Consider the following 26,730-nt stretch of genomic DNA (forward strand, 5'->3'; position numbering starts at 1 on the left):
ATTGTACTGCAGATTCAGTTTGTAGTACAATAACAATGCTTGCCCCAAAATTAAAAGCTACTTTTAGATGCCCATTTAAATTGACTTATTTTAGGTTCCACCATCCACTGGTTCTACCAATCGCTTGCATGAGACTCCAAAACCAAATAAAAACAGAGATTTAGAAAAGGACTAGCAACCAATTCAAATTATAAGTCATACCAAATGCAGGACAAAACCAAATGCAGACAACAACTCCAATCAACAATACCAATTACGTGTGGGTATATGAAATATCATTGACCATGTTTCTCCATTTAAATTTATCTCATGCCACCATATAAAGTAAATGAAAAATAAAAGATACTAGTTAAAAGCTAAAAGACTCCTAGAAAACCAAGTTTTAAGAGAAAAATCAACTAAAAATATGGTTGTTTTTGCAGTCTCACAGAATAGTAAGCTTACTTGGAAGTCTTCGCCTTGTGATTTATTATTTGCTTCTTCTTTTTGTTGCTACAATGTCTTTGTTACCTTTTGTTGTTTTCTTTATGACATGTTGGTTAAGTTGATGACTCCCTGGCAAGTAAAAACAATTTTTAATTATTCAACGAAAAAAGAAGCAGTAATGTTAAGAAATAATGGTTCACCAAAGCTTTAAAAATATTGTACCAGTGCCACAAAACTTAGGAAAAATTGTACGTTTCTTCTTCGCTGATGGTTCACCACCTCTACTTGCATTCTCAGGATCATTACCATCCACTTCATTGTTGGAATCATCCAACTCATTACCTTCTATCTCGATGTTGGAGTCCTCTAAATTAGTCATGGCATCAGGGATCTCCATGGACATTGGCACAGGCGATGAGGTAAAATTTGGGGCATTCTCAAAATGTTGAGGCCGATAATTACCAAAGACATTCTCAAGTGACGAAAGACTTGGATCCCTTGAAATTTGTGGCGTCATGTATGGGGCAATCTCAAAATTTGTTGGTTGATATGTCATACCTGATGCCACAGGAATGAATTCCTGAGTGTGACTCCTTGAAGTAGAACCAATATCACCAGTTGCTTGATAATCTTCTAAGGCTGCTTCGTCCATTTCAACAGGAATTCGTCCTCTCTCAGCAGCACGTGCCCTCCTACCAGCAACACCACCTTTTCCTCGCCTACGAATAGGGTGATGTAAATGGTCAGCTTGTACGTCATCTCTTCTATAATCGGCTTGTATATTAATCCTATCAGCCTCGTGCACATATGTCAAACATCTTTCTCCTTCATTTCGCACCATTGCACGAAATATGTAAAAATCCTCCATTGATGGTTGATCACCGAGTGATTTTGCTTTATCAACCATCGAATGAATATAACGCACCTGCATATTATACATAATTCATTAAATATAATGTAGCTAATCGTTGGATCATAATAAGTCTCTTAGTACACAAATAAACAACTTATAATCAGTTCAAACAAGCAAAAGAACAGAAGCTAATACTTACCATTGTTTCGTATGCCGTTGAATTTGGCACATAACCTTGTTGTTGTTGAGGACGCAGAGTAGGATTACCAATAACAAGACGAGTAATGCGTCTAAACCAAATAAGGTAGGGGTCGTCATATCGAAGTGGTTCACGATTGATTGGTGCTTCACAAATATATTGAAGTCGTTGGTTCCAAAAAGGCAACCATTGTGCATGCTCCAACTCCCAATTTGTATTTGGTCTTCCCCGACGATCATGGTGAAAATGTGTCGAATCAAATAAAAATGGAGTTGGTATCATCTGTTTCAACCCAAATTGCCTCATAACTCGGTCAGGCAAGTGAACCTCGACGACATCCCAACAAAAAATTGGAGCTCTAACACGCCATATATCTCGTCCAATGCGACAATAGTCAGGAAGACCCTCAATTAACTCATCAGAATATGGTTCCCAAATAAACTACATGAAAAGAAAAAATATAAATGAGTTTAAACTACAATATACATGAAAATTAAAACAAAACTGATATTATATTGTACCTGATCCTCCGTCATGGAATCAAGTGCATCCCTAAACACTTTCAACACATGCTTAGTAGTGTCGGTCCAACTAAAACGTGCAAACCATCTAGTAGCATGTGGACCCTTAGGTAAACCAGCTGGAAAAATATTTCTGATGTCTCTTTGTGCTATTACCTGTGGTCTAAGGACAGTAACTCTTTCCCATGCCCAAATCTAAACATAATATATAATTTAGGTAATTAAAGTACAAGAAATATTAATAAATAATTTATTTAGTTATTGAGTATACCTGAAGTAGTGGTAGAAATCCAGCTATCTCATTTTGGTTACTTTGTGAGGACTTACAGAGAAAACGATACAAGCACGCTAAGGTCGCACTACCCCAACTATAAGACCCAATTGCATTGACATCCTCGAGCATGGGAAGATACATAAGCTTTAAAAAACTACCAGATGTATCTGCCATCATCATACCAGCAATCATCCAAAACATGTAACACCTAGCCTTTTGATTAACCATATCTTGTGTTGCCATGTCTGTCAACTGTGGCTGCCTGAGCATGTGCGCATTAAGTGCAGAGACCTTAAGGCTATTATGGTTGAAGTCTTGAGGACATGGAGTAAAACCTAATAATCTTTCACAAATATTTTGCCAATCTCCTATAGTCCTAATCAACTCATTACCAAGTACAGGATGACCATTCACAGGTAAGCCATACAACACCTCTACATCTTGCAAGGTGATAGTTGCCTCACCAGTCCTAAAGTGAAATGTATGCGTCTCAGGACGCCATCTCTCGACTAGGGAAGTGATCAAACTACGATCAATCATAGGTCGATGAGACCTATAAACACCGTACAATCCAGATAATTGAATCACTTCTAAGACTCGAGGAGGGATGGGATATTTCTTTACGAGGTCCCAAAATTTACCATCACACCTCCTCGTATTTAGAATCATATTAACACTTCCATCCCATATATCCCGTGATCTATGGGTAATTTGTTCCGTTAATACAGATGATTCAAGTGGACCGGGGTCTAGTTGGTATGCAATAGTACCAGCCATAAAACTACCTATAAAATAAAATAAACACATATGAAATTAAAATTATTAAATAGAAAAAATCATATAACATCCACTAAATCAATAAAAATTTAGTAGTATACTTGTTGGTGTCTTTAAATTTAAAGAAACATGCCAACAAGTGAAGCTGGAGAACTTAAATTGAAAGAAACATGTCAACAAATGGAGTTGGAGACGTTAAGTTAGAGGACAATGCCAACAAGGAGCTTATGTTGATGTTTTATTAGCTTAAGTTGACATGGAGCTAATTTTTATGTTTTTAAACTTCAAATATGTTCGATTTTATTTGTATGCGTGTTATTCATTTCTGAAGGACATACCATTTTGAAATGGTTGTGCAAATAAATGCATAAGTATAGTTAATGAATTAGTGTAATTTGAATGGATTCAATTATTTATTTCATGATATGTGAAATTTAAGTAATTTTTGTTGCTTCTAAAAGTAAGCTAGGGGTCATGAAAACATAAGAAATCAAGCCAACAAATTAGATATTAGTTGGGTCGGGTATATTAGAATAGGTGCACATATTGTTAGTTTTGGTGTTTTTATTTTGGGCCAAACTTTGGTTACAGAAAATTCAATAAAAGGCCCAACAGGCCACTAAAATATTCTTAAAAATAAAAAAAGAGGGATAAAAACGCAGTGTATTTGAGATGTGGGCCTAGAGTACTTTTAAAGTATAAAACGTTACTCAGAGTAACGTATTAGGCTAAAAACGTGACTATGAGTAACGTTTATATACTTAACGCCGTCAACTACAGTATTCCACATAGTTGGTCCTAAAACGTTATTGAGAAATACGTTTATACTACTTTTGTAAAAAAATTTAAAAACGTATTATTTTGGTGAATTGCTTCCATTTTTTGTTACATTCGAGTCACACGAAAAAGAAATCAACATAGTCAGGGCTGAGGCACAGCATTTTTAATTTTGTACTCCTTTTGGTTTCAATTTCAAATATATACACAAGGCTCAATATGAAGATTCATGCATCTACTCACACTGGATAATGAAATTATATATACACTAGTAGCATTTAAATCTCATTCGACATTCTCTCATGTCCACTCTGATTTACTGAGTATTATTTATACTTACGAATTTTTCTTAACATAAAATTATTAAGTTTGGATGAACTCGTAGCTCCTTCATTAGATCCGCCCCTATTAAGGCCAAGGGACAAAAAAGTCCTTAACCACCAGCAAAGGATACAAAACTTCAATAATAGAAAATGTGTATACTCCATTGTAAATAGAGGACAAAAAATAGGAAGCTGAAAAGAGAATGCAGAACAAACTTAACACCATTCTAACCACCTACATTATTATCAATCAATAGCATATATAAACCTGATTTAAGGTAGGATCTTTTGTCTTTTTTCTTCGAGAAGCTTAATATTAACCCATTCTTCAAGAAGAATTGAAGCTTCGAAGAAAATGTAATTGCAAAACAAACAACCTCAATATAATTTCTAATCACCATTTACCAGGCAAGAAAAGGAATTAAAATCATATCTAATTGAATCTGGATTCAAAATGAAGAAAAAACTCTTCGTAATTACCTAGAATTTGGATCCAAATGTCTGACAATGGAATTCCCTTTAGGCAAAATCTGCTCCACGGGAGTTTGAAGAGCCTTAGAAGGATCAGCCAAATTCTCTTCCTTACAGAGGAAGCAAATCACATCAACCATACAGATCTTACCAATACAGCGGCACACAGAATCTCCTCCACCTCCTTCTTCTACAACCTTCCTTATATGGTCACAGCTCCAAACGCTTACATGAGTCTCGCCGGATTTTTTCAACAATGTCAACGCCTCCGATATGGTGGCAAAATACACCACCTGAGGCACGTCAAAAAGTGAACCAAAAAAATGGTTAGTTAGGCAAATGGTTCAAAGCTCAAAGAAGCCTAGAAACAGTCTAAAAAGTGAAATGAAAAAACATGACAGCAGGGGTCACAAAAGCATACAACATGACAGCAAAGATACCCAAAAACGAGATTAAATAGCGATAAGGGGGGGAGGGGGTTCATCACTCAACTTAGGTGCAGATTCCAGCTGCTAAGATTCACCGGTAATCAGCTTCGTTTCCATGGCGTTGGAGAGGTACGCTCAGAACAGCTGGAAGAAGAAGAAGAATGTCAGAAGAAGAGAATGAAGAAATCAAGCTAGAGGAAAGATTACCAGCACTGGTATCATCAATAGGTACACACGCAGCAAGAGGAAGCACGAGGAACCAAGTTTCCGACAAGGCAATGGCGGAGAAGGAAGATCGATTCACCTTCCAAAAGAGGAAATTGCTCTAATCCAGATAAATCAGATATTAGTCGGGTCGGGTATATTAGAATATGTGCACATATCATTTGTTTTGGTGTTTTTATTTTGGGCCAAACTTTGGTTACAGAAAATTCAATAAAAGGCCCAACAGGCCACTAAACTAGAATTAAAAACAAAAAAATCGGGATAAAAACGCAGTGTATTTGAGATGTGGGCCTTTAAAGTATAAAACGTTACTCAGAGTAACGTATTAGGCTAAAAACGTGACTATGAGTAACGTTTATATACTTAACGCCGTCAACTACAGTATTCCACATAGTTGGTCCTAAAACGTTATTGAGAAATACGTTTATACTACTTTTGTAAAAAAATTTAAAAACGTATTATTTTGGTGAATTGCTTTAAATAATGGATTAGTTTGGTCAAAAATTCTATAGAAGACTCTAGGAATGACTACCAATGAGCCAATAAGATCACTACTAATGTCCAATATATTTATAAAATATATAAGTGGGCCCCACCACCTTCCACTTAAATACTACATATTATATATTATTAATTACTATACTATAAATCACTACTAATATCCAATATATTTATCAAACTATATAAGTGGGCCCCATCACCTTCCAATTAAATACTACATATTATATATTAATTACTATACTATAAATGACTTAAATACTCCATATTATCTATTACAATAATTAACAATTATTTGACACTTTAAATTCTATCAATGCCATATAAATTAGGATAAAAAACCTAACATATAATATTTAAATATATTTAAAAATAATATAAGTAATACTATACATTACAATAATTAACAGCTTAATTATTTAAAACTTATATAAAAAATTTAATTGACTCTCTAAATTCTATTGGTACCACATAAAATGGATTATATAATAAACATATATTGTTTGAAATTGACGAAAAAGAAACAATAAATTACAATAATTAATAAAAAAATAGTCCACTCCAAAAAATCTATCAATTAACAACATATATTGTTTGAAATTGACGAAAAAGAAACTATAAATTACAATAATTAACAAAATAAATCTCTCGACTCCAACAAATCTATCAATTAATGCCACATAAATTGGGACATAGCAAATAACATATATTATTAAAAAATTAGGTTCAAAATGTACTATAAAATACAATAATTAACAACTTAATATATTAAAGAGACATATAAAAAATGGTTAATATTTGAAATTCTGCCTGTGCCACATAAATTAGAACAAACAGAGTAATAAATATTATTTCCAAAATTATGTAAAAAAAAAAGTACTACAAATCACAATAGCTAACAATTTAAAATATTTTTACAATCATATAAAAATTTCAATAACTTCTCAAATTCCATAATATAACACTTAAATACTACATATTATATATTAATTACTATACTATAAATGACTTAAATACTTCATATTATCTATTACAATAATTAACAATTATTTGACACTTTAAATTCTATCAATGCCATATAAATTAGGATAAAAAAACCTAACATATAATATTTAAATATATATTTAAAAATAATACAAGTAATACTATACATTACAATAATTAACAGCTTAATTATTTAAAACTTATATAAAAAATTTAACTGGCTCTCTAAATTCTATTGGTACCACATAAAATGGATTATAGGATAAACATATATTGTTTGAAATTGACGAAAAAGAAACAATAAATTGCAATAATTAATAAAAAAAAATAGTCGACGAAATTGATGAAAAACAAATTATAAATTACAATAATTAACAAAATAAATCTCTCGACTCCAACAAATCTATCAATTAATGCCACATAAATTGGGACATGGCAAATAACATATATTATTAAAAAAATAGGGTTCAAAATGTACTATAAAATACAATAATTAACAACTTAATATATTAAAGAGACATATAAAAAATGGTTAATATTTGAAATTCTGCATCTGCCACATAAATTAGAACAACTAGAGCAATAAATATTATTTTCAAAATTATGTTAAAAAAATTACTACAAATCACAATAGCTAACAATTTAAAATATTTTTAAAATCATATAAAAATTTCAATAACTTCTCAAATTCCATAATATGACATAAATTTTAAAAAAATTGTTATAAATCATAATAAATAGTACAGTATTTCAACTACTTTAAAAGTATTATAAATTGTAATAAATAATACAACAATTTAAATTACTTAAAATTTAACGACTTAAAAATATTTTTTTAAATGTATTAAAATTTTGGTTAATTGTCAAAACTTTACATGTGCCACATAAATTGGGACATGGACAGTCACACATATTTTTTAAAATAAATTACATTAAAAGTATTCTATCAATTAACAACATATATTGTTTGAAATTGACGGAAAAAAATATATAAATTACAATAATTAACAAAATAAATCTCTCGACTCCAACAAATCTATCAATTAATGCCACATAAATTGGGACATGGCAAATAAATATATATTATTAAAAAATTAGGTTCAAAATGTACTATAAAGTACAATAATTAACAACTTAATATATTAAAGAGACATATAAAAAATGGTTAATATTTGAAATTCTGCGTATGCCACATAAATTAGAACAAACAGAGTAATAACTATTATTTTCAAAATTATGTTAAAAAAAAAGTACTAAAAATCACAATAGCTAAATATTTAAAATATTTTTAAAATCATATAAAAATTTCAATAACTTCTCAAATTCCATTATATGACATAAATTAAAATAAAAAAATAATATATATTGGGCCCCGTGCTGGCATGGGGTCCTATATCTAGTGTTTGTGAGAATACTCATTATATGAGATGTAAATGGTTTAAAAAGTAATGATATGAATTATAAATTTAATTTACATATGAAATAAATGATTAGTAGATATATGGGGTTGTTTTTACAAAATATAAATTTCTCGGTCAATTTTTTTATTTGAAAAATCCCAAATCATTATTTGAAATTCTCAAATCATGATTCTTGGTGAATATGAGATTTTATCTCATGATATGAAATCATGAGATGAAATCAGTGTGAAATCACATGTCAAAACGGTGATTTCAATATCGCATGTCCAAACGCCTACTAAATATCTTTTTGTGTTGATGTTATTATAGAAAGATAGAGTTTTTTCTTACGGTTTCCTCATCTATTTGTTTAGTTCATTTATTTTGGGGAAAAAGAATAAATATACCCCCCGAACTAACGTAAATGATATTTAAATACCCTTCATTATACTTTTAGGACACTGATGACCTTACGTCCAAATTTTGGGTTATATATACCCTTTGATTTAACGGAGAGACACGTGTCATAATCTTAACGATCTATACAAAATTTATTTTATTTTTTTATCCATAATTGAAAAGCTCACCCAAAAACCCACCAGATAATTATAACCCGAGAAAAAAAACCTCAAAAGACCAAATCCTAAGTAAACTCCATTTTTCTTTTCTTCATAATTCCATCAACCAACTGCAACCAATTACCACCCCCACACCAGAACTTCAAGACACCACCGCGACTCATCTTTTTTGACGAAACTCCACAAACCAAATCACTTCTAATTGCTAATTAACTCAGCCTCCCTCGCTCCGGCGAAATCAGCGATGCAGCGACCCTTCGGCCACCATAAAACTTGACCATCTTGAATCCGTCTCTCTTTCATCGCTGTCCCAGTAGAACTGATGAATAGAACCAACAAACTTCAAATGGATTTATAATCACAAAAGTTATATCTTTTTTTTTTGCCTTAGTGAATTTCGAATTTATAAATAGTTGGGTGTTGTCGATTTTTAGTAGCCGGTGATTATTTAGTAATCAAAACCTCTCACTAATATCTCACAAGTTCAAAATAAATCGATAAGTCTCTCTGTCCTTTCTCTCATCTTCCTTCTATCCTTCTCGAAATCAAACATATGATTATTGTCTCACTTTTGTGCTACCTGCATCAGGTTTATCAATTACATAAGAGAAGAGCATATATACTTAGAGGTTTTTTCGGTTATAATATGGGTGTGGGTTGTTTTGTTTGTGGAGCTTCCGTCGAAGAAGATGAAGTCGCAATGGTGTGGTGGAGTTTCTGTGTTGATCTATTTCGTGGGAGTGTTTGGATGGTGGAACAATGAAGAAAGGGAAAATGGGTTTATTTAGGTGTGGGTCTTTTGGGGTTTTTTTTTGGGTTATACTTATTTGGGTGGATTTTTGGGTGGGCTTTTAAATTATGGATAAAAAATTAATAAATTTTGGATAGGTTGTTAAGATTATGACACGTGTCTCTCTGTTAGTTCAAAGGATATATACAATCCAAGATTTGGACGGTAAGAATATCAGTGTCCTAAAAGTATAACGAAGGGTATTTAAATACCATTTACAATAGTTCGAGATATATTTATCCTTTTTCCCTTTATTTTTTCATCTAAGAGAAAATTATTTTGCAAAGAGAGGTTGTGCAGTGATAATTGTTTTCTCTTCACTTTAAAATAGAGATAAGAGAATCTCAATTTGATCTTTTATCTGTAAATCTATTATATCGGATCGGTCCACATAGCCAACCCATGACCCAAAAAACTTAAAATGTAGTTTGTTACAACCATCTTCTATTCTATCAAGTTACTTTATTTTCTCATTCAAATGGAAATTGACGTTCTTGCCTCTTGGCCAACTTGAAATTGTTTCGATATGACTAGGGGTGTACATGATCGGGTTGGTTCAGGTTTTTCAAATATCAAACCAAATTATTTGTGTCGAATTTTTAAATCTATAAACCAAACCAATAAAACTTGGATTTTTCAATCTCAGGTTTTTTCGAATTTTTTTTGGTTTTTCGGACTTTTCCGGTAAAGTATTCATACAAACATATAATTTACTTGTACTTCAAATATTTCTTTAGTCCTACCAAAATACAACTATCTAAGGTGTTTCTTAAGAAAATAACACAAAATATGATATGAGTAATGACACTAAAATATCCAACAAAAAATAATAATAATGAAATCTCGTAAAACAAATATTGCAAATTAACAAGTCATAATGAAAATGATCATAATTTAAAAGTACTAAATCATGCTAAAATAAGTTAAATAAGTATTAGTTACATGACTAAATATTAAAGGAAATTAAAATCAGATTATGTATTTGAATTGTCTAAACCAATGTAAAGCCAAAGAACAAATATTCAATATTATTGTCATTCTTAGTGTTGAATTGATTTTCTTTTTGCATTAGTAGTAATTCGATTTTGATTTAAGCTTTATTATAATTACCAACATCTGTGAACTATAATATTTATTGAACCATTCAGAATTCTAAGTTTCAAACTTGAAATAATATATTAAAAGATAAAAACTATGAAAAAGTATAAGAAATATTTAAAAATTGTATCAAAGTAAATATTTTTATGTATAAAATAAAATTTTAAAATTATATATATAATGTCGGGTTGGTTTGGTCTCGGTTGATTTTGTTTAATTAAAACCAAACCAACCCAAATATAGTCGATTTTTTTTTCAATACCAAACCAAGTCAAATCAACTACTAGTCGGGTTTTTTTTCTCAATTTAATTCGGTTTACGATTTGGTTCGATTTTGTACACCCCTATAAAGGACCAATTTAGAGGAATTTTTTTGAATTATCAAATCGACCATGTTCATAGTACAGTACACATTACTTTACAAATACTATCTGAATCAATTTGATTATATTAACAAATAGTATTTGAATTAATTATATTATAATTATCTTTATTATTAATTCATTTTCCGTACCGGCCCGTGCTTGCACGGGCTTGCCATCATCTAGTTGAAATAGAAGAGGTATATATGCCCTACAAAAAAGAGAAAATTATATCAAAGAGTGTATTTATAGTAAAATAAAATTTTCAATTATTTTTATAGTAAAATCATTGCTTCTAATTCATGAACTTTAATTAATTATTATGTCTGTTTCAAAATAAGTGATAGATAGAAGTGTCATACATAAGTTCATCTATTTTTTTTATCATACTATTTATTAGATAGATTATAATTATAGAGTTGCTTTCGAAATAAAATAAAGATAGATACGACATTTGATATGAATCTATAGATGAATGTTCAATGTTATTTTTTATGTAAATATCAATTCCATTTATGGGATTGACATTCCATCCAACTTTATTTATTTGATGTATCTATATGTTATGATTAATCTGAATTACTTCTATATCGTGCAGTTTGAATTTGTAGTAAAACTAAAGCAAAATAAGACGAGAAATATAGAAGATGAAACAATAAAAATATAGAGACAAGATATGAGAGTATTTCTTATTCTTCAAAGTATTCAAGTGTGTACAATATGAACCTTTATGCCTCTATTTATAGTGTAACATAGATGCATACAAAAGGTTAGTTATAAACATGACATTAACATGAATATAATGGAGGAGGTTATGGAGGTGAAAGGTTACAAGAATAATGATCATCAAGGTGGAGGTTATCTTCATAATGGAGGGAAGTAATGGAGATAATTAGCCATAGTAACTTCTTGATGTAGTGAACATCCATATCATAATATTTTATAACACTCCCCCTTGGATGTCCATTAGTAATGTGTCTCGTTAAAACCTTACTAGGAAAAAATCCTAGTGAAGGAAAAAGAGTACACAAATCTTTTAATACACTTTAAATGTTGCCTCGTTAAAAACCCTACCAAGAAAACTCAAATGGGATAAAACCATGGTTAAGGAAAAGAGTACAACGCGTATTTTTCTCCCCCCGATAAAAACTTTACTTGATATCTCGGAGACTATGCATTCCAGTCTTATATCACAACTTCTCAAATATTGATGTTGACAATCCTTAGTGAATAAGTTTACAAGATTATCACTTGAATGAGTCTTTGAACGTCTATCTCACCATTTTGTTGATGATCATGTGTGAAAAAGACTTTTGATGAAATATACTTTGTCCGATCTCCTTTGATTGTATCCTCCCTTCAATTGAGTTATATATTATTGTCGTATATGGTGGCTGGAATATCCTTTTCAAAAGAAAAATCACATATTTTCTGAATATGATAGATCATGATTCCAACCAAACACACTCCCGACTTAATTCATAGATCAATTATGATATTATTATTTTTATATGAATTTCAGTATCTTTTGAAAGAATCTAATCAATAAAGCAAAAGTGATAGATACATCCATATTCAAAAAATCACATAGATTTTTTTAAAATTTGGATTATCTATTAAAATAATACATTACTAAAAAGTAAATCGTTTTTTTTTTCACTTACCGTTAGTCAAATATCTTTAAAAAATATTAATTTTTTAATATTTTTTTATTATGCAATTTTTTATATATTTAAACAAAGTAATAATATTATAGAAGAGTCAGTTAGCTAATGGTATCAACATGTATGCTTACAACAATTTAGTGCAGTATTAGTACTCATTTTATTGGCTGGTAAGTAATAAATAAATAAGAAAAGAAAATTCAAAGATTTAACAACTAAAGAACTAAAACCATTATCATCTGACCAAACTATTTAGTTGTGTAGTTTGAATTTTTGAATTACCTTTTTTTTTTACTGTGATTACTATTTGTAGTGAAAAATTCTCAGCAACTGCGTAAAAAACAACATGAGTTCCAATAATAACATAATAATATTTTTTATGTATGGAAAGATGGGTCAAAATACACCTATAAATTTTGCTTCAAAATCTAGAAGAATTCAATTAAGAAAATCAATCCTAATAAGACTTGATTTCCTTAAATAAGTTCTACTTCACACGTCTTTCCTTCTTGAAAGTGTTTTTCACAAATTGAATTTTTGTGAACTCAAATTCTTCTGTCTAATACAATGCTTCTAGGTTCTAGCCCATGAAGTCTATCCTTCCATAAAAAAATTGCTGAAAAATTAAGAATTTATTGCAACTATCGACAACATATAATTAAAGGAACCTTGTTCTTCAATGTTAATTGTTAATCATCAAAATCAATTTTAGCTCAACTCAATATCATGGTTAGTTAAAATGCTACAAAATGACCTCTCCATTTATTTTAATTGTAATTGTTATCAAACAATCTCATAATCACTTGTTTTGTTATAGTATTGGAGTAGTCTATGGTTAACTAGAAGATTTTGAATTTGTCCCTTGGAATTAAAACGAAATTAAGGGCCCGTTTGGTTGAAATTTATTTGGATATTCAATTTAGAATTCAAAAGTTATACTTTTTATCATAAACATGAAAATTTCATAAGTGAAAATTATCAAAACTTATCTAACTCTTGTGCCATCTTTCCAAATGAGAAACTTATAATTCTTAAATAAGTTATTAAAATATCTTAAGACATGACATTAATAAATTACATATCTCCATATTCATTTTATAAATAAATGCTTGCAAGTAGTGGCGGATCCAAGATTTTTGTTCAGGGGTTCTAAAAATAAAAGTATAAATGTGTAAATAAGCCGTTAGAAATGGAAATCTTGAATTCTTTTGAGTTTAAAACCAAACTTCTAGCACATTTTTTAAAGTAAAAAAAAAAAACTAAAAAAAACTTGAAAAAAAGAACTGAAAATTATTAAAAAAAAACTAAAATAAATTGAAACTGAAAAAAAAAAATTAAACGCTTTCACAGGGATTCAAACTGGTGACGTACAACTTAATTTCAAGGGTACTTGCCACTACGCCATCAGTTTCTCTTTGTTATTGAGGGGGTTCAAAATATATATATATGTACAGAAATATAGAAAATTTACCTTATATATATCGTGTAATTTTTTGCCTAGGGGGTTCGGGTGAACCCCTGGATACCACGTGGGTCCACCCCTGCTTGCAAGTACATGCTATTATAAAATTTTAAATATATAGAATTTTACAAGATTCACTAATTCAATAAATCAAAAATCATAATAATTAGTTATTTTTTAATATAATTTTCTCATATGAAATAAATAATTTTTTCACATCGAGCATGAGTCTTTTTTTTTTGTAAAATTAAAAATTATATATTTTTTTACAAAATATAAACTTATGGGTCGAATTTTATTTATTTTTAAATAATAAAATCACAAATTTAAAATTGAAATCCTAATTTTAAGAGATTTGAAATTTAATTCAAATGTCTTAATGTTGATTTCAAATAAAAACTTAAATTTAAACCCCCAATCACATGACGATAGCGCATGCTGAATTAGTTGATATAGTGGATTACGAAAATTAGATGATTATAAAGAATTAATTATACGTATGAATTAAAAGAATGAAATGGGAATTTGGTCATGAAAAACAACTATTTTTAATTTTCTTTGAAATTTTGAAAATGAAGTTAGAACTTGTGTTTGATCAAATTTTTTACAAATAATATTCTAGTATTTGAATGTATTTTTTCTAAATCTAATTTAGACTTAACTCTAATTTGCTTGAAATATACAATCAAATTTACACTAAAAGGGTAATGTCTCAAAACGATAGTCACATACTGTCGTAAATTAAACCTCATATACGAGCTATTACATACTATTATAAATATATTTTTTATTTTTTTAAAGTTAGATTTGTGTTTGATTATAATTTTTGTAAATAATATATGGTTGTTTGATGTACTTTTCCCCTATAATTTAAATGGAATCATTTTTATGTTTAAAAATATAGAATAAAGTTTGAAAGAGAAAAATATAGTGAAACTAAAAAAAAAGTAAAACAAAAAAAAAGTTTTAGGTGTTTTTAAATAAAAATTTTAAAAAATAATCATGATGGTTGAAGTACGTAGGACCAAATGAACAGCGTATATGACAAGTAGTGTGTTGCTAGCGGATGTAATATTACATTACATTACATTAAAACAACAACGGAAAAGGGTCTAAAATATTCTCGAAATATTAGAAATGGTATAGAATTACCCTTTATCTATCTATTGGCTTCAAAATACCCTTGTTATTCACCTTTGGGTCCAATATTGACCACTTATTTAACAGTTTTAAATATAAACTATTTAAATATATTTTTTAAATACGAGACGTTCAACTATTCATTATAATTTAATTAATTAATATAATTTATAAACCTATCCATTACTAATTCCAAAATTTACTATGGTGTAGTGGTGAGACTATTTCATTCTGTTGAGGTCTAATTCAAGCTTGATTAGGGAGAAAAATTTATTGGGAACATCATTTCCAAATGAACTGTATAGTGCACAATTTGAATTTAATCAAAGCTCTAATGTAGATTCGGATGGAAACCGGGAAAAAAACAATAAAGATAGAAGACAAAGTCAAATTTGGGAAAGCCATACCCAAACCCAAGGGAATCGAAGACCTTGTTCTTCAACGACGAAAACACAACCTCCATAGAAACTTTTATAAACACTTTGTCTATTTAATCAACAGAAAAGTCAACTGGTAGGCATACCCATATTTATCCTCATATCATTGAACACTTTGGTAATACTGTAAGTCGATTCTTCTCAAATACCTTTTTTTTTTTTTTTGATGAATTGTAAAATTGATTGTTTTGATGATGATCAAGATTCTCTGTTTGATGCTTTTGGTACAGGCAGGTTGTCAGTTTTAGGGATTTAAGGATTATCTAAAATTGATGTTAATTACTAGAGGAGTACTTACTTTTTATGGATAACTTATGCTGCTTCAGTTCTGCCAATTCTCAGGTCAGCCCTTAATCACTATTTCTTCTCCTGTTCACTTTCATGCCTACTTTTCAATGATCCTGTTGTTGACATCTTTTCATGATGTTTTTTTATAATTTGACTAGTAAATTTTGATTTTTTTTTTATGGCTTAGCTTAATTATGTGGGTTGATTGTTTTGTCTTTGAGGAATAACAAGATTTATCAAAGATCATTTATCGAAGCTTGCACCCAAGGGTGCGGTGCTAGTGGTCAATTAAGTGGGTTGAACATCACGAGGTTTCAAGCTCAAATCCTACCAGAGACTAAAACACTAGATGATTTTTCCCCAATTTGTTCTAGCGTTGTTGGACAGAGTTAACTGATACCTATTGTTGGTGGGAGGTGGTTGAGGTGCACATGAGCTGGTCCGGGCACCAAGGTTATCAAAAATAAGAAAAAACAAGATTTATCAAGGATTATATTTGTTTTTACCTTAGAATGGGGACTGTAGAAATGATGATTATTTGATGCAACTAATATTTGTACTCGGCGAAAGCTACTGCTTTCATTTGGTTTCTATAGTCTAGGGTGATCTCCTGCTATACATTGTTGCTATTATGGATTACTTTGTTGTAATGATTCCGGATCCCGAGAATTATAGGATGGAGTAATTTGGTTTAAGGTTGTTCTCTTTCAAATTGTTTTCTACCTTAAGATGTTTGCTGTGGGAACCAAGCCATGTTAGGATCAAGCAGATGTTGCTTCGCCCAACTTTAACATATATTTCCTTTAAAACTTTAAATCTTAAGCAGGTGGTTTTCCCTTCTTCATTGCCTCCTGACCTAACCTCTAAAATTTCTAGCTTTAACCCTGATTGGCTCCTGCTTGCATATATATTTTGTTAACAACACTCACTCCATGAAATTGTGTGTCAGTATATATTGATCTACAATGAATCCCTGACATTTCTAATGAAGATAAGAGTGGCATCCTGCTCACTGTTTCTAAATTTATAGGACAGAACCCGTCTTTTTGAGGAAAATCATATGATTTTAGTCTGGTTTAAATTTTCTAATGAACAACTTGTAAAATAACCTTTATTATAATTAAAGTTAATAATGTAGTCTTTAGTCTAAATAAGTTCTCAAAACTATTGGGTAAATTGAAATTAGTCTCAAAACGATAATCATACAAAATGGCAGAGGGAGGATATCATTTTTATTCAAGATTGTTATGTTTATTATCCTTTACATTCCCTTCCTTGCAGAGATGCTGCTGATGTTTCATACATAGCGTATCTTATATTAGATTCTGTTGGTTCTTTCTTGGAATTTGAATGCATGGTTTTTGGAATTTGAATGCCTGGTTTTTGAAATTGTTGACTTAATATCAATAGGATATCTGTTTTTCTATAAAACTTTATCTTTTTTGTTATTTTGGTCTCAGTTCTTTGTTTCTGGCGCTGACCAGTACTTTGTATAGATATATATCAACCTCAGTTAAAGTTTCTTTTATCCATTAGCTTGCAGGAGGACGGTCATCAGGTGGCAAAGGCAGAAGCCATCAAGGGCCTGCCAAGTATGGGTTCACCCTGGTTAAGGGGAAAGCAAATCATCCAATGGAGGATTATCATGTTGCTAAATTCATGCAGTTGCGCAAAGGGGAACTAGGACTTTTTGCTATTTATGATGGGCATTCAGGAGACGATGTGGCTACCTATTTACAGAAGCATTTGTTCTCCAATATCTTAAAGGAGGTGATTTGTGGATTTGGAAAATTTCTCAGCACATTTAACTGTTTTTTTTTTTAGATAACCAAGAAATCTGTCTGTGACCCGCCACCCTTTGGACCAATCACAGCACATTTAACTGCTTATGACAGATTCTTGGGTTTTCTGTTTCTTCTATCGAGCCTTTATTTGATGGAAAAAAATATTTACCCGGTCTCCATTTTATTGAATCATATCTTTGGGAAAGATTGTCATGCTCCTCCATCCTCCTCTTTGTAACCTGGCAGATGTTGGTTTGGTCATGCAATGCTACTGGTGCTTTAGCTGAGCATTGGGTCAGACTTGTCATTCCAAATGGGTGTTCCGTTAGTCTCTAAAAAGAGAAGCTCTAATACTTTTTAGAGATCACCGACTGTGATAGAAGAGGTGTTGATTGAATCAGCTAAACGGGTATAAGACCCAATTACCAAGTCCAAATAATGTCCATAGCAAGCTTCTGATCTTTTGAAAGGATATAACAATTGTCTTGGAGTGCCAAATCCTAATGCACATACATTAACCAATCTCGGGAAGTCCATTTAATATCAAATGCATGATGTACCTAATCTTGGACAATTTTGTTTCTTTTTCATCTGCATGTAGTTATTTTGGGATGGGGGTGGTGTTGCTTTTAGTTACTCTTACCATGTAGATTTGAATTTCCCAGGAGGATTTTTGGACCGACCCTCAGAACTCAATCTTACAAGCTTATGAGAGAACAGATCAGGCTATTCTCTCACATACTCCTGATCTAGGACAAGGAGGGTCGACTGCAGTGACTGCAATACTTATAAATGGGCGAAAGTTATGGATAGCAAATGTTGGAGATTCCAGAGCAGTGCTTTCAAAGAGGGGGAAGGCGATACAAATGAGCATTGATCATGAACCACACACAGAGCGGGGAAGCATTGAGAACAAAGGTGGCTTTGTCACAAAAATGCCAGGTGGTTATCCACATGCGATGGCTTATTACTATTTATGTAGTAGTTCTGTTATTAGTTTCTCCTCTGTTTAGTTTATCTTCTAACCAAATTGAGAACGGAAGACATGAACAATTGCGAGTTAATTACTTAAATGGTCATCCAAGTCACTTTCGAATTCCTTCAACTTAACCGACCTTCTTAGGAATTCATTTCATCCAGAAAAATCATCTTCCGGTGCCGGAAAGATGATGTGGCATCCATGTCACCCATTAAACTTTCGTATTTCTCTAATGGTCATCCAACTTACGAACTCTTGCAAAGTCTTCCTTTGTTTCTTAAATATCTGTGTGCCAAGTGAATAATATTTACTTGATAAGTATTTTCTTTCACCTAATAATATTGCTTTTTTCCCCCATTAATTGGATGACCATTTAAATAAGTGACATAATAATTTAAGTACTACATTTTGTTCATTCCATCATTTTCTCATCTTACATCATATTCCCTTCTTCCATTATCATCAACAATGGAAAAGGCACTATTTTATTGTCTGTTGGTAAGTGACCCGTTATTCAGTATATTATATGTTCTGATTCTAATAGATCTTGTGAGATTTAGTTCAACTTCTCTCACCTGACTATATGATGTGATGATTTGTTCCACATCTCTGGGGGCAGTGGACAAAGAGTCTAATACATCTTTATTGTTGTATTTACTTGGTGTAATTGTATCTTATGGAAAAGAGAAGTGTTTAACTTTGTAGAACTTGTAAGGATTTTTAGTTGGGGTTATGCTTTAATCATTTACTTGTTTGGTCCTATAATTTTAGGAGTCCTTTAGCTGCCAGAGATTTATATATAGTTAGAAAATGTAGAGAACTTTTAGAACTTATTCTGTTTAATGTTGGTCTGATATGAGTTTAAATAAAGCAACATGACCAATGAGGATTCATATAACCAACTCGAAATTTTTGTTGTAAGTAGTGCTTTTTCTGATCTCAAATTGTGGACAAGCAAGCATTTTTTGTTTGATTTCAAAAAACTAAAAAACTTATACATCATGGACAAAAAACATCCATAGACAAGTAGTATACCAAAAATAAAAAGCCTTACAAAGAGATGTGGTTTCCTACAAACAATGCCCAATCTTCTATACATACAGGAACCTCACGAGTGCACCAAAAGCAATAAAGGATAAGAGGACATGCCTTAATTGTGTAGTCCTTCTCTACCCCATCAAAAACTCTCCTATTCCTCTCTTTCCATATGGTCCACATAAGTGCTAGCGGAGCAACATCCCGTGTCGTGCATCTTCTCTTTCTTCTTCTATATATCCAAATAACCATTGTTTCTTTTACAGTGTTTGACATCACAACTGAAGTCCAAACCATCTCATAATTTCCTCCCACAAGCCAGACGCTATCTCATGGTGTAAACATGAAAAATCAACTGACATATGCAATCTTCCTCTTCCTCACGTTCTCAGTCATCAAGACCCACTCCCCCCTTTGCAGCTAGCCTAGAGAAAAGGCACACCTCTTCGGTTCCTTCTCAGTTCTCTCTATTTTTGAAAAGCTAGGATTTATGTGTTGTTACCATCTGTTTGATCCACAATGTGATTGATTTCGGGCTTAACAAATTTGGATTGTTGTTTATAACAAGCTTGGTTCGCTTACAACTGATACTACGGTTACGAGCCCATTAATGAAACCCCTAGTTAGGTCAAGTTATCTTGTTGGATGGACTCCACTTGCAGTGTCTAGAAGCAGTAGGAACTAGTAGTATTGGGGAACTTGGAACACTGTTGTGTTGATTATTGATGTGATTGTTTTATGAGTTTAACCAGGATAAAATGAATTTTATGCATCAAATCCTCACAAGCACATGTTTTCATGTCATTCTTAATTTAGTAGGAGTTGACAGCCTTATTAACAACATGCTGTTAAGATGTGCTAGTTCATGATATTTTTATTAATCTCTGAGTTAACAATTATATAGACACTCTTTAGATTTTTGTTGATTGGCGGTCCAACATTTTATGTATAAGGTGTCTCTGTTAGATCTGTTGTTGGCTATTCGTACCTCACCATGGAACCAACCTTCATTTATTTAGACAAAAAATTAAATTTGATGGGGAAAAAGTTATATAGAAGAATCTTTTTCCATGCAAGAATTTGAGGGTCTTCTTGCACCAAATAAACCTATTCTTATGTAGATTTAGAATTTACGCTGCTGTCCTCAGGGTGCCAGACTATGCAGATGTGATCTAGGCGTGAAGTGCCTCGTAATATTACTGTATTTGGAGTTTGTTTATACATGCCTATTAAAATGCATATTATCTCAGGAGATGTTGCTAGAGTGAATGGTCAACTAGCTGTATCTCGCGCTTTTGGAGACAAGAACCTGAAATCACACCTGCGCTCTGATCCTGATGTAAGAACCATCGATGTTGATGGAGATACAGATCTTCTCATCCTTGCAAGTGATGGCCTATGGAAGGTGCCCTTTGCTCCAACATTCAGTTGCTGTCTTTCCATTATTGCACAGTGTGCACTTGCTCTCTTCTTTCTTTAATTGATAATTGGTGATTCTTCAGGTAATGTCTAATCAAGAGGCAGTTGACATCGCGAAGAAGGTTAAGGACCCACAGAAGGCATCCAAGCAATTAGCCATCGAAGCGTTAACTAGAGAAAGTAAAGATGATATCTCATGCATCGTTGTCCGATTTAAGGGGTAAGTGTGCAGAAGTTAAAACACTATAGTTAATAGAGGGGTATTTGTAAGAATGAGATGCAACTCCTAGATTCATAGAAGCTTGAAATCTCCAGAATCCAGCATAAGTATTTGTATTTATACATACGATCCCTCGCCCCTTGTTTGTAATTTTCAAGTTGTTCATTCAGCTTGTGTGATAATTATCTGTTGATTTTTTTCTACTTAGTAGATTAGATTCTTGAGGATTGAATTTTGTGTAATTTGCATAAAGACTTGCATTTTGTAAGCAAAACGTTTCTTGGTGTAATCATGATAATGGTCAAGGCAAACCTATACTGTATATGTATGATTGTATATATATTCTGATGACTGTTGTTTACATAAGAAGGTTAACATTGATCGACTCAGAAAATTCTATCGATATCATATAAAATGGGATAGAGAAAGTAACATGTATCATTTGAAAATAAGAGACATGTGAGGTACTTCACCTCTCTCTTTCATCGTCATGATTGCTTGTCATCACAAAGACAGTTTCAAGTACCATAGCAGACAGCAAATTAACATTCCTGCTTTGGTACTTTAAGAGTAGTTAAGTAATTTTTGTGGAATTTATTTGTTTTAAATTGTTTGTGGTATATTGTCTTTTACGTATTTAAAAATTGCATAAAATATTTTAAATAGCAACAATTAATAATTTAAATGTTTTAAAAACATGTAAAAAATTTGGTTGAATCTAAAATTTTTATTGATTCCACATGGATGGGACAGACGAAGAAACATGTACTATTATTTAAGAATAACATAAAGAACATAAAAGTACAAAGGGTGCACCATATATTATATGAAAATTACATAAAAAAATATTCTAATTACAATAATTTATAGCTGAATTTCTTTAAAAGATAAATAAATGGTTGAGTCCAAAATTTTGTCAATGACACATAAGTTGAGACATGGAGAGTTGCACATTATGTGAAAATCCCATAAAAGTATAATAAATCACATTATTAATAATTTAAGATATTTAAAAACACATCAAAATTTGATTGACACTTCTTATTTGTATCACATAAATTAAGATAAGATAAATAATATTATTGGGTCTGTGCTAAGTACAAATCACATATTTAGTATACTATGTATAAAGAGGCTAGAAGCACACATGTGTTGGTTGACATGCGTGCTTCCTAGCCAAAGATTATTTTTTTTATTTTGTCTAATGCTCATGCTTTAACAACGTCATATTCACTTGCTTCAGTTTTAATATTTTCAGCACATTCTAGAAATGCATTGAAATACAAATAAAGGATTCCATAATAGATATTTTATTAATTAGTCCATAATTTTAGGCAAATGATTTTTATAGAAAAGGTAGTTTTAAATTATCTATATAATCCTTTACTTGGTCTCAAAATAAGGGGGTGGTGGATTATTTTTATGTTTGAAAGGACTAATTTCTAAATTGGGTAAAACCCTAATCCTTCTCTCCTATCTATCTCAAACTGCCACCACCATCCACCGCTAGAGAACCACACTGAAACAACCATCAAACAATCCTTCATCCCCACTTCGCTCCGGTGAAACCACAACAAACAACAACCAAACAACTCATTTCTTTCCCTCTTCTTCTCCAACATACCAACAACAAGAAGCCACGAACTCCGGTGAACCGATGAGCTCAAAGTAGCGAATCAAATCTGACCACAAACCAAAGCGAATCAACACCCAACAACGAAGTAAACCAACACCATCGGCGACATCACCTGAAATGGTAACGAGCCCTCACTTTCAAAACTGATTAAAATAAATGCTCTGTTACCTTTTTTTATTACTTCCTCCGTTTAAAAAAGAATGACCTTCTTTCCTTTTTAGTCTGTTTTAAAAAGAATGACCTTTTGATTTTTTTTTTTGGTAACATTTACTTTCAGCTTTCCACGTGGCATGTTGCTTTTCAAAGGCAGTATAGTATCCTGACTCGAGCTCGGACAACTTGGTAAATTGAACCCGCTCTTGGCAGGGGAAAAACAGCTGAAAACGACTGCTAATACCCAAGTGTTGGAGCAACAACCGGCCAAGTCAATTTCAGAAAAATGAGAAACTGATTCGACTGGACGCTCCTCTTGCCTTTTTCGTTGCGTGCTCTATTACTGCTTTCTCAGATAGATGCTGGTGTGGCTGCTTCAGTCCTTGCTACCTTTCCCGTCTCCTTTCTAGCTATCTTTACATCTGCCAGAATCAGGTCATCGACCCAATTCTGGAATTTATGGTGGTGGACATACTCGATTGGAATGGGAAGAACTACTCATCCAACGAGTTGGCATACCTCTTAGCAGTCCCTTAAAACCGGTACTAATGAATCTAGAGTTCTCTAATTTTCATGGGCCGGAGGGGTTTAGTTTCAAAAAAGGAAGTTTTTCGGGAAGAGGGACTGAGAATGCGATCAATTGCTTCCTCCTGCTGCAGCAAGGATTTCCATTCTTTTGTCCGATTAGAAAAATGAGTTTTTTTTCTCCCGTTCCCCCAAACCCACAACATTCTCCTTATAGGATACCTAGAAAAATGTACCTAGAACAACCTTGACTCATAAGCTATGGCATGCAGGTAGAACCATACCTAGACCTAATGACCTACATATTTCATAAAGAGCTATTTCTATTGAGTTCCCAAGCCCACCGAGATCTATTTCAGTATTCTAAACACTACCGGGGCTCACCTTCTATAGGCTCTTCGGGACATCAGGCGAGAAATAACTACTCCGATCAGCCCATCCACACCTATTATGATGATATAGAACCCGGGACATTCGAAGACATGAATCACCTCTTGGATTCCTTTCATTCGCTCATGCTCCCATCTCTAAATATCCCTACTGCTACGTTCATTTGGTCGAGCAAGGTCTTCCCTTGTCTTCTATATATGGCTGGCTCTTCTTGATCTTTAGATCATGGGCTAACTCGACCGTAGGGAGATGGGTTCAAGATGCCCTCATCTAAGTCTGTCTATTTCTTTCTTTGCTTTAGGAGCTCGTAGGTCTCAAAGGTTGTTTTCCAACTCGACCGGAGGACTCTGTTGAGATGTCAACTACTAAGGGAACGTTTCCGGATCGATCGAAGAGGGAGGTGAAAAGATTTGAGTATATCATAGTTGGCCGCAAGTTGGATAATATTCGCTTGCAATGAAGAGGGTCTTTTCCACGAAGGCAAACTCACTCTTGCATTCAAGATCTTCACACCGGTTCATTTTCTGATTGATTAGAAAGACCAACCCCGACCCTAGTGAGAAGAAGATGGTTAGATGCCAATTGAAAGAGTGGTAGTTTTCTCCATGATGATCGAGTGGGCCCCTTCGATCTACTTCCTAAACTAAAGGAAGATGACGCTGTGGATGATGTCCCAGCTGGAAAGTCAACCTTTTCATATTAATGCCTGCCCTATTGGATATTCCAACTATATATGCATTTATGCATTTTCTTTTTATGCGATAGGTATGTGACCTTAGGAATTAGGTTCGGGAGTTGCTTTAGAAATTGTTGCTGGCTCCGGGTGTCAGTAATAGAAAAAGATTGGATTGGGAAAGACCATGGAGGTTGCCAGTGCTGTTGGGGAAGCCTCTCATCGTGAAGAAAAAAGAAAATAGGACAATAGCTGACTAAACCTCTGAGCTATTTTTCTGTAAAGATCCTTTTCTTAAAGGGACATTTCCGCACTCATTTCAGATCATAAGGTTCTACCCTAAGGCCATCTCGGGCATGGGAAAGAAAGGCGGCGGACAACCGACTTAACTGGAGAGCCTAAACGACATTGAGGATGAGTCCACCGATCGACAAACGACTTCTATCTACAAGTGCTTTCATTATGGATCGGTCGACTTGTCATGATTGATTGCTCACACACAATTAGGTTAGGTAGGCTCGGGGAGGTGATTTGAATCGCTATCGATACGATGCGGGGCTGATTTGCTGACCGTAACAAACTTGACTCTGCCCCAAAAAGGGCGGGAAGACCTTTGACCTGGGCTGGGGAGGGATTGGGGTCGCTTTTCTTTAGGACTTTAGTCTGTAACAAGACTCAAAAACCTCCGGTTGGATTTGAAATTGATTAGGTAGGGCATCCATTTACGATGTGGGTGGAATTAGCAGTTTTCTCTATTTTCTTTAATGGTAGGAAATAGGCATCAGCGGGGGTATATGGGAGGAAACTAGTCTGCAGTAATTCAAATTGCTCATTCGGATCACTAAGTAAAATCTTGACTCACACATACCGCGGTGTATTGTTGTCAACTCATATAGTCGCACCTACCAGCAATAAGACGACTACTCCCTACACGCCACTAAACAACGCTATTTAATGCTTAGGTTCGCCCAATAAAAGAACTACAACCCAAACTAGCTTAAGGCTAAGGTCGTGGACTACACCCCTTTGAGAGTCCTCTATTTGACTAACATACTCTCTTTTGATCTCCCCCATACCTTCATATCAAAGCTAGGAATGATTGACTTTCAGATTCAAATAATAGCGCATAATGGCAATACTCCTTCCCATTTCTTCTTTTATGATCTTATCTACTTGAAATGCTTACCTGTAAGTGCGGAGAAGGTACCCAAGGGACCAAATGAAAGGGCACTGAAAGGTCTTCAATTAAATCTTCGCCAGTACTTGAAAGACTCGAAAGACCTACTTGATGAGTTTCCTTATGAGTGAGTTCGTAGGTGCCCTTAAGTCGAGTGTAGAGAAGGGATTCTACTAAGAGAAGCTTTAGCCCTTGAACCTGAAACGACTTTTATGAGCTGTCTCAGTAGTGACTGACTTTATTTTATTAGCTGTATGATTAGTGGCTTAGCTGTTAGCTGTCTAAAAGCTACGGTAAATAAAATCCCTTTTTTTTAAAAAATAAACCACCGATTCGCCTTAGGTACTCTTTTAAGTCCGTGTAAGGCGGAGGGAATGAAGGGACCTGCAGGAGGTTGAAAAGCTGTAGTGCGCTAGCTCTAGCGAGTTAGCGCAACAACTTAGTGTCTTGTTTTCTTTGCTGCTTTTTTTTTTTTACATAAGGTCTGCAGGAAAGCGGTTTCTAAGGCTTGTAGCTTGCTTCTGTCCTTAGTCAATTTTGGACTGAAGCTGTTCTAACTGCCGTATCTTTTTTAAACCGAATACCTTCCTCTGTAATCTCAGGTCTCTCTCTTTTTGAGAGAAGATTTTCTACCCCGCCTGCCTATGAAGAACCTCAATTCTATCGAGAAAGGATGTGGTGGTAACCCCCCCCTTTGTCTAGAACCGGACTTCCAGCCGTGTATGAAGACTCACCCTAGCCACTATAGCAACCCCATCCCCAAC

At 32.9% G+C, this 26,730-nt stretch overlaps 3 protein-coding genes across 6 annotated transcripts in view; 1 reads left to right on the forward strand and 2 right to left on the reverse strand.

Annotated features, from left to right (window-relative positions):
- The window catches only part of LOC125865145 (probable protein phosphatase 2C 10), an 878,192-nt gene extending 856,458 nt beyond the window's left edge, over positions 1-21,734 (forward strand). For 2 of the 4 annotated variants that reach the window (XM_049545326.1, XM_049545328.1), the window contains exons 2-5: positions 17,512-17,745; positions 18,425-18,701; positions 21,024-21,178; positions 21,276-21,734. In XM_049545326.1, coding sequence (XP_049401283.1) covers positions 17,608-17,745; positions 18,425-18,701; positions 21,024-21,178; positions 21,276-21,416 — 711 coding nt within the window. In that variant the 5' untranslated portion in view covers positions 17,512-17,607 and the 3' untranslated portion in view covers positions 21,417-21,734. Of the gene's footprint in view, positions 1-15,646; positions 15,814-15,917; positions 16,030-17,511; positions 17,746-18,424; positions 18,702-21,023; positions 21,179-21,275 lie in introns of those variants that run through there. The other 2 variants (XM_049545324.1, XM_049545325.1) reach the window with 2 other exon arrangements.
- Positions 623-2,380, reverse strand: LOC125863909 (uncharacterized). The gene is made up of 3 exons (XM_049543881.1): positions 2,000-2,380; positions 1,479-1,919; positions 623-1,351 (listed from the first exon to the last, which is right to left on the reverse strand). Exons 1-3 carry the CDS (start codon positions 2,012-2,014, stop codon positions 623-625), a joined length of 1,185 nt encoding a protein of 394 aa, XP_049399838.1. The 5' UTR covers positions 2,015-2,380.
- LOC125863910 (protein MAIN-LIKE 2-like) lies at positions 2,250-3,050 on the reverse strand. The gene has a single exon (XM_049543882.1). It carries the CDS (start codon positions 3,048-3,050, stop codon positions 2,250-2,252), a length of 801 nt encoding a protein of 266 aa, XP_049399839.1.
- Positions 21,735-26,730: the final 4,996 nt, after the last annotated feature.

The sequence above is a fragment of the Solanum stenotomum genome, chromosome 5 (genome assembly GCF_019186545.1).
Source record: "Solanum stenotomum isolate F172 chromosome 5, ASM1918654v1, whole genome shotgun sequence".
In the NCBI taxonomy this organism is placed as follows: Eukaryota; Viridiplantae; Streptophyta; class Magnoliopsida; order Solanales; family Solanaceae; genus Solanum; species Solanum stenotomum.

What these genes read in the sequence shown, in the direction of transcription:
- LOC125863909 (XM_049543881.1), bottom strand. An exon ending in CAACGGCATACGAAACAATG is followed by an intron (nt 1,352 to 1,478) that starts GTAAGTATTAGC and finishes TATAATATGCAG; the next exon opens with GTGCGTTATATTCATTCGAT.
- LOC125863910 (XM_049543882.1), bottom strand. Translation starts at nt 3,050, where the DNA reads ATGGCTGGTACTATTGCATACCAACTAGACCCCGGTCCACTTGAATCA.